At 37.1% G+C, this 21,670-nt stretch overlaps 1 protein-coding gene across 2 annotated transcripts in view; it reads right to left on the bottom strand.

The window, feature by feature from the left end:
• Window positions 1–21,670, bottom strand: part of abch1 (ATP-binding cassette, sub-family H, member 1) — an 84,645-nt gene that overhangs the window by 25,410 nt on the left and 37,565 nt on the right. For both annotated transcript variants that reach the window (XM_078556522.1, XM_078556523.1), the window contains exons 9-11: window positions 7,946–8,042; window positions 7,267–7,432; window positions 576–676 (exon numbers count right to left, since the gene is read on the bottom strand). In XM_078556522.1, coding sequence (XP_078412648.1) covers window positions 576–676; window positions 7,267–7,432; window positions 7,946–8,042 — 364 coding nt within the window. The remainder of the gene's footprint in view (window positions 1–575; window positions 677–7,266; window positions 7,433–7,945; window positions 8,043–21,670) is intronic.

Genomic DNA, 21,670 nt, shown 5'->3' with positions numbered 1-21,670 from the left:
GGTCATTGTTTTCAGGTGTGAATATCTCTCATCTGTTTCCCAGTAAGACAACCTGGGCCCCGCCCCCCTTTTAACCTTTAACAACCAGGCCACCCAAGCCCGTTGTCGGGCAGAATTCAGAGCAGGTCACATGACCCCCCCTTCATTCCTCCATTTTACCATAAATTAAAGAGACAGCCCCAAAGCCTTAACGATCTTACAAACTTCATATTTGTAACAGAATAAAAATCTAGCCTCAGTGATGGTGACCATGGAATTACTGGATTGTCGTAAAAACCCATCAGGTTCACGAATGTCCTTTAGGGAAGGAAATCTGTCATCCTTACCCGGTCTGGCCTACATGTGACTCCAGACCCACAGCAACATGGGTGACTCTTAACTGCCCCCTGAAATGGCCTAGGGAAGTACTCAGCTGTTTTCAAGAAGACGGCCCACCACTAACCTCTCAAGGGGCAATTAGGGATGGGCAATAAGTACTGGCCTTGCCAGCGATGCTATCACCCCATGAATGAATTAAAACTGGCCTTACAGTTAAGTTTCTCAAAATAAACCAACCTTTATAAATTTCAGTTTACCTTGAAAGGAAATCTTGTGAGAAGTTTGCTGCAAAGCCTATTACACCCCAATATTTACCATCTATTACTCCCTTAATGGCATCAGACTGGTTTAAGTGAATCTGTAAGATACAACAGCAAACAGAAAAGCATTAGCTTTAGGGTGATCAATAAAAGGCCCAGTATGTTGACATAAAAGTAGCAGTAAAGTGCCATTTTGAAATATAGCCAAATTGCTGAACATGTAAAAACTTTTCTCCAGGGAATTAAGTTGCTTTCTTCAGATGAACATCAAAGTAAAAATATTTCAGAAACCCTGTAATTTTCACAGGGGGCTGCTCCCCACATGGAGCAACAATCAATGGGGATGGAGATCAGAGAATTGGACATTGGATTCCTAACACTCCCGAATCTTCCAGTAGGAGTGGAACCATGCAAAATTCACCACACAATATTCACCATGCAATATTCGCCATGCAGTATTCACCATGCAAAATTCACCATGCAAAATTCACCATGCAAAATTCACCGTGCAAAAATTCACCGTGCAAAAATTCACCGTGCAGTATTCACCGTGCAGTATTCATCGTGCAGTATTCACCATGGAAAAATTCACAATGCATTATTGCCATGCAAAATTTGCCATGCAATATTCACCACGCATTATTCACCACGCATTATTCACCTGCAAAATTACATTAGAACATAAGAACTAGGAACAGGAGTAGGCAATTCAGCCCCTCGAGCCTGTCCCACCATTCAATATGATCATGGCTGATCTCATTTCGGCCTCAACTCCAATTTCCCGCCTTCTCCCCATAACCTTTCAATCCATTACTAATTAAAAATCTGTCTATCTCCTCCTTAAATTTATCCAGTGTCCCGGCATCCACTGCACTCTGAGGTAGTGAATTCCACAGATTCATGACCCTTTGAGAAAAGTAATTCCTCCTCATCTCTGATTTAAATCTACCACCCCTTAGCTTAAAACTATGGCTTCTCGTTCTAGAATACCCCACAAGGGGAAACATCTGCTCCACATCTACTTTGTCTATCCCTTTTAGCATCTTATATACTGCAGTTAGATCTCCTCTCATCCTTCTAAACCCTAGCGCGTATAGGCCTAAATTGCTCAATCTCTCCTCATAAAACAAGCCCTGTATCTCTGGAATCAATCTAGTGAACCTCCTCTGAACCGCCTCCAATGCAACTACATCCTTCCTCAAGTAAGGGGACCAAAACTGTGCACAGTACTCCAGGTGCGGTCTTACCAATGCCTTGTATTCACCAAGCAATATTCACAATGCATTATTCACCACGCAATATTCACCATGCAATATTCACAATGCATTATTCACCACGCAATATTCACAATGCATTATTCACAATGCATTATTCACCATGCAATATTCACAATGCATTATCCACATTGCAAAATTCATCATGCATTATTCAGCGTGCAGAATTCACCATGCAGTATTCACTGTGCAGTATTCACCATCCGGTATTCACCGTGCCATATTCACTATGCAGTATGTGCTATGCAGTATTCACCGTGTAGTATTCACTGTGCAATATTCACCATACGATATTTGCCATTGTATTACTAGATTTAACAAAAGTGCACAACCAGGAGAGATTGGCAGAAAATAAACCCCATTATGTATAATCCTAGAATTCTAATTGCACCTTATCGGTGGGAACACATTTCATTTTATCTCAATGACATGTATACAATTCTTAGAGGGCCTGACGGGTTAGGTGCTGAGACTCTGTTTCCCCTGGACTGGAGAGGCTGTAACTGGGGGCAGAATCTTGCTCTCGCCAGGCAGGCGGGTGGGAAGCCGCCTGCCGCCTGCGATTGGGGCCTGGACCGCGATTTCACGCTGGAGGGCGAGAGGGCGTGCTCGTGCATGTGCGCGCTGGAAAAGCTCCCTGAGGCACAGAGCTGCCTCAGAGAGATGAAGATTTTAAGAATTAAAAATAAACAATTTGAATTTGTTAAAAAAAACACGTCCCCTCATGTGACTCTGCCAGATGAGCAGGGACATGTTATCAATGAAATGTTTACATTTTTATTTTATTTTTATTTGCTGTTAGAAGCCTCATCCCGCCCGTGGATGAGGTTTCCTAAAAAGAGCAAAGGCCATTTGACCTTTTCACCCGCCCACCAAGCGCCGACTCCAGCGCGTGCCCGCCGACCGTAAGATTGGACAGGCAGCGAAAAATAACTTTTAATTGGGACTTTAATAGCCTTAATAGGTCTGTTCATTGTCGGCGGGCGTGCTGCCAACTCTAGCGCGTGCCCGCCAACCGAAATATCGTGCGAGTGAACGATGACATTCCGGGCGCTCGCCCAACGTCATTTTACGCTCGAGTGGACCAGGCGCCTGCCCGCCCGCTCAGTGAAATAATCCTGCCCTAGGGGTTATAGGAATGAATTTTGTCACTAGCCTGTCGATCCTGATGTGGGGGGCGAATTCTGGTCAGTGAAACCGGGGGAAGCGGACGTGGTGGAACGTTATGCACAATCTGCCCGGCTGCCTCCAGGAGCCCCGTCCAATCAGGGAACGACGGGTCATGTTCCTGCCTCGGGAGGTCCAATCAGCGCGGCCTGCCTGCGCCGGCCGCCTTGGCAGTGCGGGTAATGCCAGACCATCAACGGGAGAGGCAGTGTCGCCATTGGAGGGGACTTCGGTGAGAGGGAGGCGGCTGCCATTGTAGCAGGGGCAGCGTTAAAGGAGACCTCGGTGTCCGTGAAGTGGCTGCCAGGGCTCATGCTGCCTGCGATGGATCCTCTCTGTGCATTACTGACAGAAAATAAATTTAAACCCTCAAATGCCTCACAGCTTGGACCCTCTCACTGTGAGTTCACCTCTGCTCCATTTTCAGGCTCCTGACACAACAGGGGTGAGGGGGGGCGGTGAGTGGGGCCCTTGCATCCCAGGGAAAATCTCACACGGTGTGGGAAAATTGCGGATTAGGGGCTCAGTACCTCAGTTAGACTCCCGCCGCTGTGCACAGCCTCAGGATAAGTGGCTGATCATTTAGGACAGAGATGAGAAATTTCTTCACTCAGAAGTTAGTGAATGTTTGGAAGTCTCTATCCCAGGGAGCTGTGATGAGTCAATCATTGAGTCCATCCAAGATACAGGTCAATAGATTTTTGAGCACGAAGGGAATTAAGGAGTATGGGGAGTAGGTAGGAATACGGAGTTGAGGTAGAAGATCAGTCATGATTGTATTGAATTGTGGAACAGGCTCGAGGGGCAGAATGGCCTCCTCTTGTTCCTATTCTTTATGTTTTTTATGTTCTAATCATCCTGTTACCCAAACAGGATCCAATTCTTTTTATGGTTTGCCTAATCATTGGGCTTAGGAACATACATAGAAACTAGGAGCAGGAGTAGGCCATTCGGCCCTTTGAGCCTGCTCCACCATTCATTATGATCATGGCTGATCATCCAACTCAATAGCCTGCTCCCAGCTTTCTCCCCATATCCTTTGATCCCTTTCGCCCCAAGAGCTATATCTAACTCCTTCTTGAAAACATACAATGTTTTGGCCTCAACTACTTTCTGTGGTAGCGAATTCCACAGGCTCACCACTCTCTGGGTGAAGAAATTTCTCCTCATCTCAGTCCTAAATGGTCTACCCCATATCCTCAGACTGTGACCCCTGGTTCTGGTCTCCCCCACCATTGGGAACATCCTTCCTGCATCTACCCTGTTTAGTCCTGTTAGAATTTTATAGGTTTCTATGAGATTCCCCTTCATTCTTCTGAACTCCAGTGAATATAATCCTAACCGACTCAATCTCTCCTCATATGTCAGTCCCACCATCCCAGGAATCAGTCTGGTAAACCTTCGCTGCACTCCATCTATAGCAAGAACATCCTTCCTCAGATAAGGAGACCAAAACTGCACACAATATTCCAGGTGTGGCCTCACCAAGGCCCTGTATAATTGCAGCAAGACATCCCTGCTCCTGCACTCGAATCCTCTCACTATGAAGGCCATCATACCATTTGCCTTCTTTACTGCCTCCTGCACCTGCATGCTTACCTTCAGCGACTGGTGTACAAGGACACCCAGGTCTCGTTGCCCATTCCCCTCTCAATTTATAGCCATTCAGATAATAATCTGCCTTCCTGCTTTTGTTACCAAAGTGGATAACCTCACATTTATCCACATTATACTGCATCTGCCATGCATTTTCCCACTCACTCAGCTTGTCCAAATCACACTGAAGCATCTCTGCATCCTCCTCACAGCTCACCCTCCCACCCAGCTTTGTGTAATCTGCAAATTTGGAGATATTACATTTAATTCCCTCATCTAAAGGATTAATATATATTGTGAATGACTGGGGTCCCAGCACCGATCCCTGCGGTACCCCACTAGTCACTGCCTGCCATTCGGAAAAAGACCTGTTTATTCCTACTCTTTGTTTCCTGTCTGCCAACCAGTTTTCTATCCATCTCAATACACTACCCCCAATCCCATGCGCTTTAATTTTGCACACTAATCTCTTATGTGGGACTTTGTCGAAAGCCTTCTGAAAGTCCAAATAAACCACATCCACTGGCTCTCCCTCATCAACTCTACTAGTTACATCCTCGAAAAATTCCAGTAGATTTGTCAAACACGATTTCCCTTTCGTAAATCCATGCTGACTCTGTCCGATTCTGACACTGTTTTCCACGTGCTCAGACTCAGTTCTCTTTTGGGGGCAGGATATTTAGGTCGACGAGCAGGTGTGACCGGTGGGCCTGGTAGCGGCCGGGGAATGGACCAATGCCAGTGATCGGCCCCTGACCGTGATTGGCCGGCCAACTAACGGCCAGCCTGTGTGAAAGGCGCGCTGAAATGTGCAGCGCTGCCAGAGTGGTGGGGGGGGGGGGGGGGGGGGTGTGGCGGGAGGAGGGCGGGTGCTGACCTAAGGGCGGGGGCAGTGTGGAATGAAAGCTCCCTAAAGCCAGGGAGCTGTTTTGAGGGGGAAGCTGAATAATTTAAAAGCAATAAATAAAGATCTTAAAGTCTGGAAAAAAATGTTTACGTATCAGAATCAGTCACCTGAACGTATACACGGGGCAGAATTTTGCCCTAGGCGGGCAGGCTTGGCAGGGCCAGTCGGGAAGTTGCCCGTTGCCCACGATCGGGACCGGACCGTGCGGGTGGGCTATTTAAGGCCCGTCCAGTGTGAAATGCGAGCGGCAGCACCAAGTGTGCGGGCAGGGGGAGGACGGCAAGTGGGCTGGGCATAAACTCGGCGCATGGGCGCGAGTGAGCGCTTCATAATCTCCCTGAGGCACAGAGCTGCCTCGGAGAGATGAAGGGCTTTTAAGAAAGAAAATAAAAATGTAATAAACCTTTTCACCTGCCCGCCGACCGTTAGGTTGGACGGGCAGCGAAAAATTTAACTTAATTTATTATTTAATGGCCTTAACAGGTGTTTCAATTGTTGGCGGGCGCACTGCCAACTCCGGCACTGCCAACTGTGGCGCTGCCAACTCCAGCACTGCCAACTCCGGCAAGCCTGCTCTGCCATTTAATACCATCATGGCTGATCTTGGGCTTCAACTCCATTTTCCCACCCATTCCCCATATTCCTCGATCCCCAAGACACCAAAATCTGTCTATCCCAGCCTTAAATTTGTTCAGCGATGGAGCATCCACAACCCTCTGGGGGAGAGAATTCCAAAGATTCACAAGCCTTTGAGTGAAGTAATTTCTCCTCAGCTCAGTTCAAAATGATCGACCCCTTATCCTGAGCCTATGTCTCCTGGTTCTAGATTTCCCAGCCAGGGATAATAACCTCTCAGTGTCCACCCTGTCAATCCCCTTCAGAATCCAGGTCACCTTTCATTCTTCTAAACTCCCAAGAATATAGACCTAATTTACTCAGCCTCTCATCATAGGGGCCACCCCCTCATCCCAGGGGCCAATCTAGTGGCATTCACATCATTCACTGGCCTAATGTTAAGAACACTCAACAACAACACCCCCACCCCCCACCCCCGACTTGGTTTCTTTGTAAAATGAAGTTGGCTCAATCTTTCAGTCACCAGTCTTACTAACAGCAGCAAAAAGCTCACAATGGCTATTTTTATTAATGATTCAGCAAGATCGTTAAAGGTTTAATAATGTCCTCAAGTTTGAGATTAGCCATTGTAGTTCTCTTAACAAAAGGAATGTGCACACACACACACGCTCACACACGCACGCTCACACACGCACGCTCACACACGCACAGATGCACATGTACAAGCACACGCACACATACACATGTGACAAAAATATACACACACACACACATGCACACACTACACACACACAGACACACATGCACACATACATGCACAAGCACACACATACATGCACTACACACACAAACAGACACACATACACACATGCACACACACATAAGCACACACAGACATGCACGCACACAGACACACACACAAAACTTGTTTACCCAGAGAGTGGTAAGAATGTAGAACTCATTACTACAGCAAATGGTTGAGGTGAATAGTCTAGATGCTTCTTAAGCTGGATAAACACATGAGGGGAAGAGCAATAGAAGGAGATGATGAAAGGGTGAGGTGAAGAGGGATGGGAAGAAGCTTGAGTGGAACATAAACACCAGCAGAGGCCAGTTGGGCTGAATGGCCTGTTTCTGTTGTGTAGACTCGATGTAACATGGAAATAACCTGGATAATTGTGTTGTCAAAATGTGACAAAAAGATCTGGCTCATGGCTGGTTGTCCTGTGTCATTGTTCACCACGGCAACAGGCAAATTCTCTGGAATGCCTCCAATGCAAAGGCATACGAGTGAGATCTGAATCACTGGCAGTAAGAACTGGAAAACAAGAAACCTGTGGAACAGAGAACATGATGCTCAGCAAAAACAAAACCACTGAAATGATCTGTAGCCTCCCAAACATTTTACATTTCTGAATACAGGGCGTTTGGATACGGTGAGTGGTTGGTGTATTGAACACTATTTGAAGGTTGTTTTAACATCATACAGAGAATATAACAAGTCCAGATGTTGGTGAAGTTGTAACACAGTGATTCTGTGTTATAATATAATCATGTTGATTTATTCCTCCCTTCACCTCATTACATGAAACTCATTAAATGAACCTTTTATATAGTATTCACATCTCAAATAATCTCTTCCTGTTGGAATTTCAAATGTAGACTATTGTAACACAAGCTTGAAATGGATCTTACATTATTGATTAATTACATCACTAATTAATTACATCACTGATTAATTACATTGCAGGTTAATTACACAATTGATTAATTACAGCATTAATTGCCACAAAGACAAATTATCTTGTCCACCTAAAAGCTGCTTAGAAAATAAGTGCAGAACCTACCCAGGCATCCTCCTGATTCTAATGAATGTTTTAATCACTAAAGCCACAATATTCCTCCATCGAGGGACCATGCTTTTCATCCACAAATTCCTGTCCACTAGCAAAGAACAGATAAAAAGGAATTAGACACTAAACTTCACACAAAACTATTGTGAACAATTTAGAACTGAGATATTACATTTGTGACTAATACTACAACAATAGTGATCTTTCTGCTCCAGAGTCAGGGACAATTACAAAAGTGGGTTACATCACTATGCAGAGAAAAGAAATTGCAGATTTTAATTTCAAAAAGAGCCTTTTGCAGCAGGACTGACAGTAACAATACATAATATTGAGACTGACAGCAACGTTATATAATATTGAGACTGACAACAACAGAACGTAATATTGAGACTGACAGCAACAGAACGTAATATTGAGACTGACAACAAGAATACGTAATATTGAGACTGACAGCAACAATATATAACATTGAGACTGACAGCAACAATACATAATATTGAGACTGACAGCAACAATATTTAATATTGAGACTGACAACAACAGAATGTAATATTGAGACTGACAGCAACAATACGTAATATTGAGGCTGACAATGGCAATACATAATATTGAGACTGACAGCAGCAATATGTAATATTGAGACTGACAGCAACAATATGTAATATTGAGGCTGACAGCAACAATATGTAATATTGAGGCTGACAGCAACAATACATAATATTGAGACTGACAACAAGAATACGTAATATTGAGACTGACAGCAACAATTTGTAATATTGAGGCTGACAGCAACAATATGTAATATTGAGGCTGACAGCAACAATACATAATATTGAGACTGATAGCAACAATACATAATATTGAGATTGACAAGAATACATAATATTAAGACTGACAGCAATAATGATATTGAGACTGACAGCAACAATACGTAATATTGAGACTGACAGCAACAATATGTAATATTGAGGCTGACAGCAACAATACGTAATATTGAGACAGACAGCAACAATACATAACATTGAGACTGACAGCAACAATACGTAATATTGAGACTGACAGCAACAATATGTAATATTGAGACTGACAGCAACAATATATAATATTGAGACTGACAACGACAGAACGTAATATTGAGACCGACAACAAGAATTTGTAATATTGAGACTGACAGCAACAATATATAATATTGAGACTGACAGCAACATTACATAATAATGAGACTGACAGCAACATATATAATATTGAGACTGACAGCAACATATATAATATTGAGACTGACAGCAACAATACATAATATTGAGACTGACAGCAACAACATATAATATTGAGACTGACAGCAACAATACGTAATATTGAGGCTGACAATGGCAATACGTAATGTTGAGACTGAAGGCAACAACACGTAATATTGAGACTGACAGCAACAATACATAATATTGAGACTGACAGCAACAATATATAATATTGAGACTGACAGCAACAATATGTAATACTGAGACTGACAGCAACAATATATAATATTGAGACTGACAGCAACAATATATAATATTGAGACTGACAGCAACAGAATGTAATATTGAGACTGACAACAAGAATACGTAATATTGAGACTGACAGCAACAATATATAATATTGAGACTGACAGCAACAATATATAATATTGAGACTGACAGCAACAATATATAATATTGAGACTGACAACAACAGAATGTAATATTGAGACTGATAGCAACAATACGTAATATTGAGGCTGACAATGGCAATACGTAATGTTGAGACTGACAGCAGCAATATGTAATATTGAGACTGACAGCAACAATATATAATATTGAGGCTGACAGCAACAATACATAATATTGAGACTGACAACAAGAATACGTAATATTGAGACAGACAGCAACAATTTGTAATATTGAGGCTGACAGCAACAATATGTAATATTGAGGCTGACAGCAACAATACATAATATTGAGACTGACAGCAACAATACATAATATTGAGATTGACAAGAATACATAATATTGAGACTGACAGCAATAATGATATTGAGACTGACAGCAACAATACGTAATATTGAGACTGACAGCAACAATATGTAATATTGAGGCTGACAGCAACAACACGTAATATTGAGACAGACAGCAACAATACATAACATTGAGACTGACAGTAACAATATGTAATATTGAGGCTGACAGCAACAATACGTAATATTGAGACAGACAGCAACAATACATAACATTGAGACTGACAGCAACAATACGTAATATTGAGACTGACAGCAACAATATGTAATATTGAGACTGACAGCAACAATATATAATATTGAGACTGACAACGACAGAACGTAATATTGAGACCGACAACAAGAATTTGTAATATTGAGACTGACAGCAACAATATATAATATTGAGACTGACAGCAACATTACATAATAATGAGACTGACAGCAACATATATAATATTGAGACTGACAGCAACATATATAATATTGAGACTGACAGCAACAATACATAATATTGAGACTGACAGCAACAACATATAATATTGAGACTGACAGCAACAATACGTAATATTGAGGCTGACAATGGCAATACGTAATGTTGAGACTGAAGGCAACAACACGTAATATTGAGACTGACAGCAACAATACATAATATTGAGACTGACAGCAACAATATATAATATTGAGACTGACAGCAACAATATGTAATACTGAGACTGACAGCAACAATATATAATATTGAGACTGACAGCAACAATATATAATATTGAGACTGACAGCAACAGAATGTAATATTGAGACTGACAACAAGAATACGTAATATTGAGACTGACAGCAACAATATATAATATTGAGACTGACAGCAACAATATATAATATTGAGACTGACAGCAACAATATATAATATTGAGACTGACAACAACAGAATGTAATATTGAGACTGATAGCAACAATACGTAATATTGAGGCTGACAATGGCAATACGTAATGTTGAGACTGACAGCAGCAATATGTAATATTGAGACTGACAGCAACAATATATAATATTGAGGCTGACAGCAACAATACATAATATTGAGACTGACAACAAGAATACGTAATATTGAGACAGACAGCAACAATTTGTAATATTGAGGCTGACAGCAACAATATGTAATATTGAGGCTGACAGCAACAATACATAATATTGAGACTGACAGCAACAATACATAATATTGAGATTGACAAGAATACATAATATTGAGACTGACAGCAATAATGATATTGAGACTGACAGCAACAATACGTAATATTGAGACTGACAGCAACAATATGTAATATTGAGGCTGACAGCAACAACACGTAATATTGAGACAGACAGCAACAATACATAACATTGAGACTGACAGTAACAATATGTAATATTGAGACTGACAGCAACAATATGTAATATTGAGACTGACAGCAAAAATATATAATATTGAGACTGACAACGACAGAACGTAATATTGAGACTGACAACAAGAATTTGTAATATTGAGACTGACAGCAACAATATATAATATTGAGACTGACAGCAACAATATATAATATTGAGACTGACAACAATAATAATATTGAGACTGACAGCAACAATACATAATAATGGGACTGACAGCAACATATATAATATTGAGACTGACAGCAACATATATAATATTGAGACTGACAGCAACAATACATAATATTGAGACTGACAGCAACAACATATAATATTGAGACTGACAGCAACAATATATAATATTGAGACTGACAACGACAGAACGTAATATTGAGACTGACAACAAGAATTTGTAATATTGAGACTGACAGCAACAATATATAATATTGACACTGACAGCAACAATACATAATAATGAGACTGACAGCAACATATATAATATTGAGACTGACAGCAACATATATAATATTGAGACTGACAGCAACAATACATAATATTGAGACTGACAGCAACAACATATAATATTGAGGCTGACAGCAACAATACGTAATATTGAGGCTGACAATGGCAATACGTAATGTTGAGACTGACAGCAACAACACGTAATATTGAGACTGACAGCAACAATACATAATATTGAGACTGACAGCAACAATATATAATATTGAGACTGACAGCAACAATATGTAATACTGAGACTGACAGCAACAATATATAATATTGAGACTGACAGCAACAATATATAATATTGAGACTGACAACAACAGAATGTAATATTGAGACTGACAACAAGAATACGTAATATTGAGACTGACAGCAACAATATATAATATTGAGACTGACAGCAACAATATATAATATTGAGACTGACAGCAACAATATATAATATAGAGACTGACAACAACAGAATGTAATATTGAGACTGATAGCAACAATACGTAATATTGAGGCTGACAATGGCAATACGTAATGTTGAGACTGACAGCAGCAATATGTAATATTGAGACTGACAGCAACAATATATAATATTGAGGCTGACAGCAACAATACATAATATTGAGACTGACAACAAGAATACGTAATATTGAGACAGACAGCAACAATTTGTAATATTGAGGCTGACAGCAACAATATGTAATATTGAGGCTGACAGCAACAATACATAATATTGAGACTGACAGCAACAATACATAATATTGAGATTGACAAGAATACATAATATTGAGACTGACAGCAATAATGATATTGAGACTGACAGCAACAATACGTAATATTGAGACAGACAGCAACAATACATAACATTGAGACTGACAGTAACAATACGTAATATTGAGACTGACAGCAACAATATATATTGAGACTGACAGCAACAATATATAATATTGAGACTGACAACGACAGAACGTAATATTGAGACTGACAACAAGAATTTGTAATATTGAGACTGACAGCAACAATATATAATATTGAGACTGACAGCAACAATATATAATATTGAGACTGACAACAACAGAACGTAATATTGAGACTGACAACAATAATAATATTGAGACTGACAGCAACAATACATATTAATGGGACTGACAGCAACATATATAATATTGAGACTGACAGCAACATAAATAATATTGAGACTGACAGCAACAATACATAATATTGAGACTGACAGCAACAACATATAATATTGAGACTGACAGCAACAATATATAATATTGAGACTGACAGCAAAAATATATAATATTGAGACTGACAGCAACAATATATAATATTGAGACTGACAACAACAGAACGTAATATTGAGACTGACAGCAACAATATATAATATTGAGACTGACAGCAACAATATATAATATTGAGACAGACAACGGAACGTAATATTGAGACTGACAACAATAATAATATTGAGACTGACAGCAACAATACATAATATTGAGACTGACAGCAACATATATAACATTGAGACTGACAGCGACATATATAATATTGAGACTGACAGCAACAATACATAATATTGAGACTGACAGCAACAATATGTAATATTGATACTGATAGCAACAATATATAATATTGAGACTGACAGCAACAATATATAATATTGAGACTGACAACAACAGAACATAATATTGAGACTGACAACAGAATACATAATATTGAGACTGACAGCAACATTATACAATATTGAGACTGACAGCAACAATACATAACATTGAGACTGACAGTAACAATACGTAATATTGAGACTGACAGCAACAATATGTAATATTGAGACTGACAGCAACAATATATAATATTGAGACTGACAACGACAGAAAGTAATATTGAGACTGACAACAAGAATTTGTAATATTGAGACTGACAGCAACAATATATAATATTGAGACTGACAGCAACAATATATAATATTGAGACTGACAACAACAGAACGTAATATTGAGACTGACAACAATAATAATATTGAGACTGACAGCAACAATACATAATAATGGGACTGACAGCAACATATATAATATTGAGACTGACAGCAACATATATAATATTGAGACTGACAGCAACAATACATAATATTGAGACTGACAGCAACAACATATAATATTGAGACTGACAACGACAGAACGTAATATTGAGACTGACAACAAGAATTTGTAATATTGAGACTGACAGCAACAATATATAATATTGAGACTGACAGCAATAATACATAATAATGAGACTGACAGCAACATATATAATATTGAGACTGACAGCAACAGCATATAATATTGAGACTGACAGCAACAATACGTAATATTGAGGCTGACAATGGCAATACGTAATGTTGAGACTGACAGCAACAACACGTAATATTGAGACTGACAGCAACAATATATAATATTGAGACTGACAGCAACAATATATAATATTGAGACTGACAGCAACAATATGTAATACTGAGACTGACAGCAACAATATATAATATTGAGACTGACAGCAACAATATATAATATTGAGACTGACAACAACAGAATGTAATATTGAGACTGACAACAAGAATACGTAATATTGAGACTGACAGCAACAATATATAATATTGAGACTGACAGCAACAATATATAATATTGAGACTGACAGCAACAATATATAATATTGAGACTGACAACAACAGAATGTAATATTGAGACTGATAGCAACAATACGTAATATTGAGGCTGACAATGGCAATACGTAATGTTGAGACTGACAGCAGCAATATGTAATATTGAGACTGACAGCAACAATATATAATATTGAGGCTGACAGCAACAATACATAATATTGAGACTGACAACAAGAATACGTAATATTGAGACAGACAGCAACAATTTGTAATATTGAGGCTGACAGCAACAATATGTAATATTGAGGCTGACAGCAACAATACATAATATTGAGACTGACAGCAACAATACATAATATTGAGATTGACAAGAATACATAATATTGAGACTGACAGCAATAATGATATTGAGACTGACAGCAACAATACGTAATATTGAGACTGACAGCAACAATATGTAATATTGAGGCTGACAGCAACAACACGTAATATTGAGACAGACAGCAACAATACATAACATTGAGACTGACAGTAACAATACGTAATATTGAGACTGACAGCAACAATATATAATATTGAGACTGACAGCAACAATATATAATATTGAGACTGACAACGACAGAACGTAATATTGAGAATGACAACAAGAATTTGTAATATTGAGACTGACAGCAACAATATATAATATTGAGACTGACAGCAACAATATATAATATTGAGACTGACAACAACAGAACGTAATATTGAGACTGACAACAATAATAATATTGAGACTGACAGCAACAATACATAATAATGGGACTGACAGCAACATATATAATATTGAGACTGACAGCAACATATATAATATTGAGACTGACAGCAACAATACATAATATTGAGACTGACAGCAACAACATATAATATTGAGACTGACAGCAACAATATATAATATTGAGACTGACAGCAAAAATATATAATATTGAGACTGACAGCAACAATATATAATATTGAGACTGACAACAACAGAATGTAATATTGAGACTGACAGCAACAATATATAATATTGAGACTGACAGCAACAATACATAATAATGGGACTGACAGCAACATATATAATATTGAGACTGACAGCAACATATATAATATTGAGACTGACAGCAACAATACATAATATTGAGACTGACAGCAACAACATATAATATTGAGACTGACAGCAACAATATATAATATTGAGACTGACAGCAAAAATATATAATATTGAGACTGACAGCAACAATATATAATATTGAGACTGACAACAACAGAACGTAATATTGAGACTGACAGCAACAATATATAATATTGAGACTGACAGCAACAATACATAATAATGGGACTGACAGCAACATATATAATATTGAGACTGACAGCAACATATATAATATTGAGACTGACAGCAACAATACATAATATTGAGACTGACAGCAACAACATATAATATTGAGACTGACAGCAACAATATATAATATTGAGACTGACAGCAAAAATATATAATATTGAGACTGACAGCAACAATATATAATATTGAGACTGACAACAACGGAACGTAATATTGAGACTGACAACAATAATAATATTGAGACTGACAGCAACAATACATAATATTGAGACTGACAGCAACATATATAACATTGAGACTGACAGCGACATATATAATATTGAGACTGACAGCAACAATATATAAAATTGAGACTGACAGCAACAATATGTAATATTGATACTGATAGCAACAATATATAATATTGAGACTGACAGCAACAATATATAATATTGAGACTGACAACAACAGAACATAATATTGAGACTGACAACAAGAATACATAATATTGAGACTGACAGCAACATTATACAATATTGAGACTGACAGCAACAATACATAATATTGAGAATGACAGCAACAATATATAATATTGAGACTGACAGCAACAATATATAATATTGAGACTGACAACAACAGAATGTAATATTGAGACTGACAGCAACAATACGTAATATTGAGGCTGACAATGGCAATACGTAATGTTGAGACTGACAGCAACAACACGTAATATTGAGACTGACAGCAACAATACATAATATTGAGACTGACAGCAACAATATATAATATTGAGACTGACAGCAACAATATGTAATACTGAGACTGACAGCAACAATATATAATATTGAGACTGACAGCAACAATATATAATATTGAGACTGACAACAACAGATTGTAATATTGAGACTGACAACAAGAATACGTAATATTGAGACTGACAGCAACAACACGTAATATTGAGACTGACAGCAACAATACATAATATTGAGACTGACAGCAACAATATATAATATTGAGACTGACAGCAACAATATGTAATACTGAGACTGACAGCAACAATATATAATATTGAGACTGACAGCAACAATATATAATATTGAGACTGACAACAACAGATTGTAATATTGAGACTGACAACAAGAATACGTAATATTGAGACTGACAGCAACAATTTGTAATATTGAGGCTGACAGCAACAATATGTAATATTGAGGCTGACAGCAACAATACATAATATTGAGACTGACAGCAACAATACATAATATTGAGATTGACAAGAATACATAATATTAAGACTGACAGCAATAATGATATTGAGACTGACAGCAACAATACGTAATATTGAGACTGACAGCAACAATATGTAATATTGAGGCTGACAGCAACAATACGTAATATTGAGACAGACAGCAACAATACATAACATTGAGACTGACAGCAACAATACGTAATATTGAGACTGACAGCAACAATATATAATATTGAAACTGACAACGACAGAACGTAATATTGAAACTGACAACAAGAATTTGTAATATTGAGACTGACAGCAACAATATATAATATTGAGACTGACAGCAACAATACATAATAATGAGACTGACAGCAACATATATAATATTGAGACTGACAGCAACATATATAATATTGAGACTGACAGCAACAATACATAATATTGAGACTGACAGCAACAACATATAATATTGAGACTGACAGCAACAATATGTAATATTGAGACTGACAGCAAAAATATATAATATTGAGACTGACAGCAACAATATGTAATATTGAGACTGACAGCAAAAATATATAATATTGAGACTGACAGCAACAATATATAATATTGAGACTGACAACAACAGAACGTAATATTGAGACTGACAGCAACAATATATAATATTGAGACTGACAGCAACAATATATAATATTGAGACAGACAACAACGGAACGTAATATTGAGACTGACAACAATAATAATATTGAGACTGACAGCAACAATACATAATATTGATTCTGACAGCAACAATATGTAATATTGATACTGATAGCAACAATATATAATATTGAGACTGACAGCGACATATATAATATTGAGACTGACAGCAACAATATACAATATTGAGACTGACAGCAACAATATGTAATATTGATACTGATAGCAACAATATATAATATTGAGACTGACAGCAACAATATATAATATTGTGACTGACAACAACAGAACATAATATTGAGACTGACAACAAGAATACATAATATTGAGACTGACAGCAACATTATACAATATTGAGACTGACAGCAACAATATATAATATTGAGACTGACAGCAACAATATATAATATTGAGACTGACAACAACAGAATGTAATATTGAGACTGACAGCAACAATACGTAATATTGAGGCTGACAATGGCAATACGTAATGTTGAGACTGACAGCAACAACACGTAATATTGAGACTGACAGCAACAATACATAATATTGAGACTGACAGCAACAATATGTAATACTGAGACTGACAGCAACAATATATAATATTGAGACTGACAGCAACAATATATAATATTGAGACTGACAACAACAGAATGTAATATTGAGACTGACAACAAGAATACATAATATTGAGACTGACAGCAACAATATATAATATTGAGACTGAAAACAACAGAACATAATATTGAGACTGACAACAAGAATACGTAATATTGAGACTGACAGCAACAATATATAATATTGAGACTGACAGCAACAATATATAATATTGAGACTGACAGCAACAACATATAATATTGAGGCTGACAGCAACAATACATAATATTGAGACTGACAACAAGAATACGTAATATTGAGACAGACAGTAATAATAATATTGAGACTGAAAGCAACAGTATGTAATATAGAGACTGATAGCAACAATACATAATATTGAGATTGACAAGAATACATAATATTGAGACTGACAGCAATAATAATATTGAGATTGACAGCAACAATACATAATATTGAGACTAACAGCAACAATACATAATATTGAGACTGACAGCAACAATATGTAATATTGAGACTGACAGCAACAATACATAATATTGAGACTAACAGCAACAATACATAATATTGAGACTGACAGCAACAATATATAATATTGAGACTGACAGCAACAATATGTAATATTGAGACTGACAGCAACAATATATAATATTGAGACTGACAGCAACAATATATAATATTGAGACTGACAACAACAGAATGTAATATCGAGACTGACAACAAGAATACATAATATTGAGACTGACAGTAACAATATATAAGATTGAGACTGAAAACAACAGAACATAATATTGAGACTGACAACAAGAATACATAATATTGCGACTGACAGCAACAATATATAATATTGAGACTGACAGCAACAATATATAATATTCAGACTGACAGCAACAATATATAATATTGAGACTGACAGCAACAATACATAATATTGAGACTGACAGCAACATATATAACATTGAGACTGACAGCAACAATATATAATATTGAGACTGGCAGCAACAATATGTAATATTGATACTGATAGCAACAATATATAATATTGAGACTGACAGCAACAATATATAATATTGAGACTGACAACAACAGAACATAATATTGAGACTGACAACAAGAATACATAATATTGAGACTGACAGCAACATTATACAATATTGAGACTGACAGCAACAATACATAATATTGAGACTGACAGCAACAATATATAATATTGAGACTGACAGCAACAATATATAATATTGAGACTGACAACAACAGAATGTAATATTGAGACTGACAGCAACAATACGTAATATTGAGGCTGACAATGGCAATACGTAATGTTGAGACTGACAGCAACAACACGTAATATTGAGACTGACAGCAACAATACATAATATTGAGACTGACAGCAACAATATATAATATTGAGACTGACAGCAACAATATGTAATATTGAGACTGACAGCAACAATATATAATATTGAGACTGACAACAACAGAATGTAATATTGAGACTGATAGCAACAATATGTAATATTGAGGCTGACAATGGCAATACGTAATGTTGAGACTGACAGCAGCAATATGTAATATTGAGACTGACAGCAACAATACATAATATTGAGACTGACAAGAATACATAATATTGAGACTGACAGCAACAATACGTAATATTGAGGCTGACAATGGCAATACGTAATGTTGAGACTGACAGCAACAACACGTAATATTGAGACTGACAGCAACAATACATAATATTGAGACTGACAGCAACAATATATAATATTGAGACTGACAGCAACAATATGTAATATTGAGACTGACAGCAACAATATATAATATTGAGACTGACAACAACAGAATGTAATATTGAGACTGATAGCAACAATATGTAATATTGAGGCTGACAATGGCAATACGTAATGTTGAGACTGACAGCAGCAATATGTAATATTGAGACTGACAGCAACAATACATAATATTGAGACTGACAAGAATACATAATATTGAGACTGACAGCAATAATAATATTGAGATTGACAGCAACAATATGTAATATTGAGACTGACAGGAACAATACGTAATTTTGAGACTGACAGCAACAATACATAAGATTGAGACAAACAGCAACAATATGTAATATTGAGACTTACAGCAACAATATATAATATTGAGACTGACAGGAACAATACGTAATATTGAGACTGACAGCGACAATATGTAATATTGAGACAGACAGTAATAATAATATTGAGACTGACAGCAACAGTATGTAATATAGAGACTGATAGCAACAATACATGTTATTGAGATTGACAAGAATACATAATATTGAGACTGACAGCAATAATAATATTGAGATTGACAGCAACAATATGTAATATTGAGACTGACAGGAACAATACGTAATATTGAGACTGACAGCAACAATACATAATATTGAGACTAACAGCAACAATACATAATATTGAGACTGACAGCAACAATATATAATATTGAGACTGACAGCAACAATATGTAATATTGAGAATGAGAGCAACAATATATAATATTGAGACTGACAGCAACAATATATAATATTGAGACTGACAACAACAGAACGTAATATTGAGACTGACAACAAGAATATGTAATATTGAGACTGACAGCAACAATATATAATATTGAGACTGACAGCAACAATATATAATATTGAGACTGACAACAACAGAATGTAATATTGAGACTGACAACAATAATAATATTGAGACTGACAGCAACAATACACAATATTGAGACTGACAGCAACATATATAATATTGAGACTGACAGCAACAATACATAATATTGAGACTGACAGCAACAATATATAATATTGAGGCTGACAGCAACAATATGTAATATTGTGGCTGACAGCAACAATACATAATATTGAGACCGACAACAAGAATACGTAATATTGAGACAGACAGTAATAATAATATTGAGACTGACAACAACAGTACGTAATATAGAGACTGACAGCAACAATACATAATATTGAGATTGACAAGAATACATAATATTGAGACTGACAGCAATAATAATATTGAGATTGACAGCAACAATATGTAATATTGAGGCTGACACTGGCAATACGTAACATTGAGATTGACAGCAACAATACGTAATATTGAGACTGACAGCAACAATATGTAATATTGAGGCTGACAGCAACAATACGTAATATTGAGGCTGACAGCAACAATATGTAATATTGAGACTGACAGCAACAATATATAATATTGAGACAGACAGCAACAATACGTAACATTGAGACTGACAGCAACAA

The sequence above is a fragment of the Cetorhinus maximus genome, chromosome 14 (genome assembly GCF_964194155.1).
Source record: "Cetorhinus maximus chromosome 14, sCetMax3.hap1.1, whole genome shotgun sequence".
In the NCBI taxonomy this organism is placed as follows: domain Eukaryota; kingdom Metazoa; phylum Chordata; class Chondrichthyes; order Lamniformes; family Cetorhinidae; genus Cetorhinus; species Cetorhinus maximus.
The sequence above is the reverse complement of the archived record's forward strand: the minus strand, read 5'-3'. Positions and strand labels throughout refer to the sequence as shown.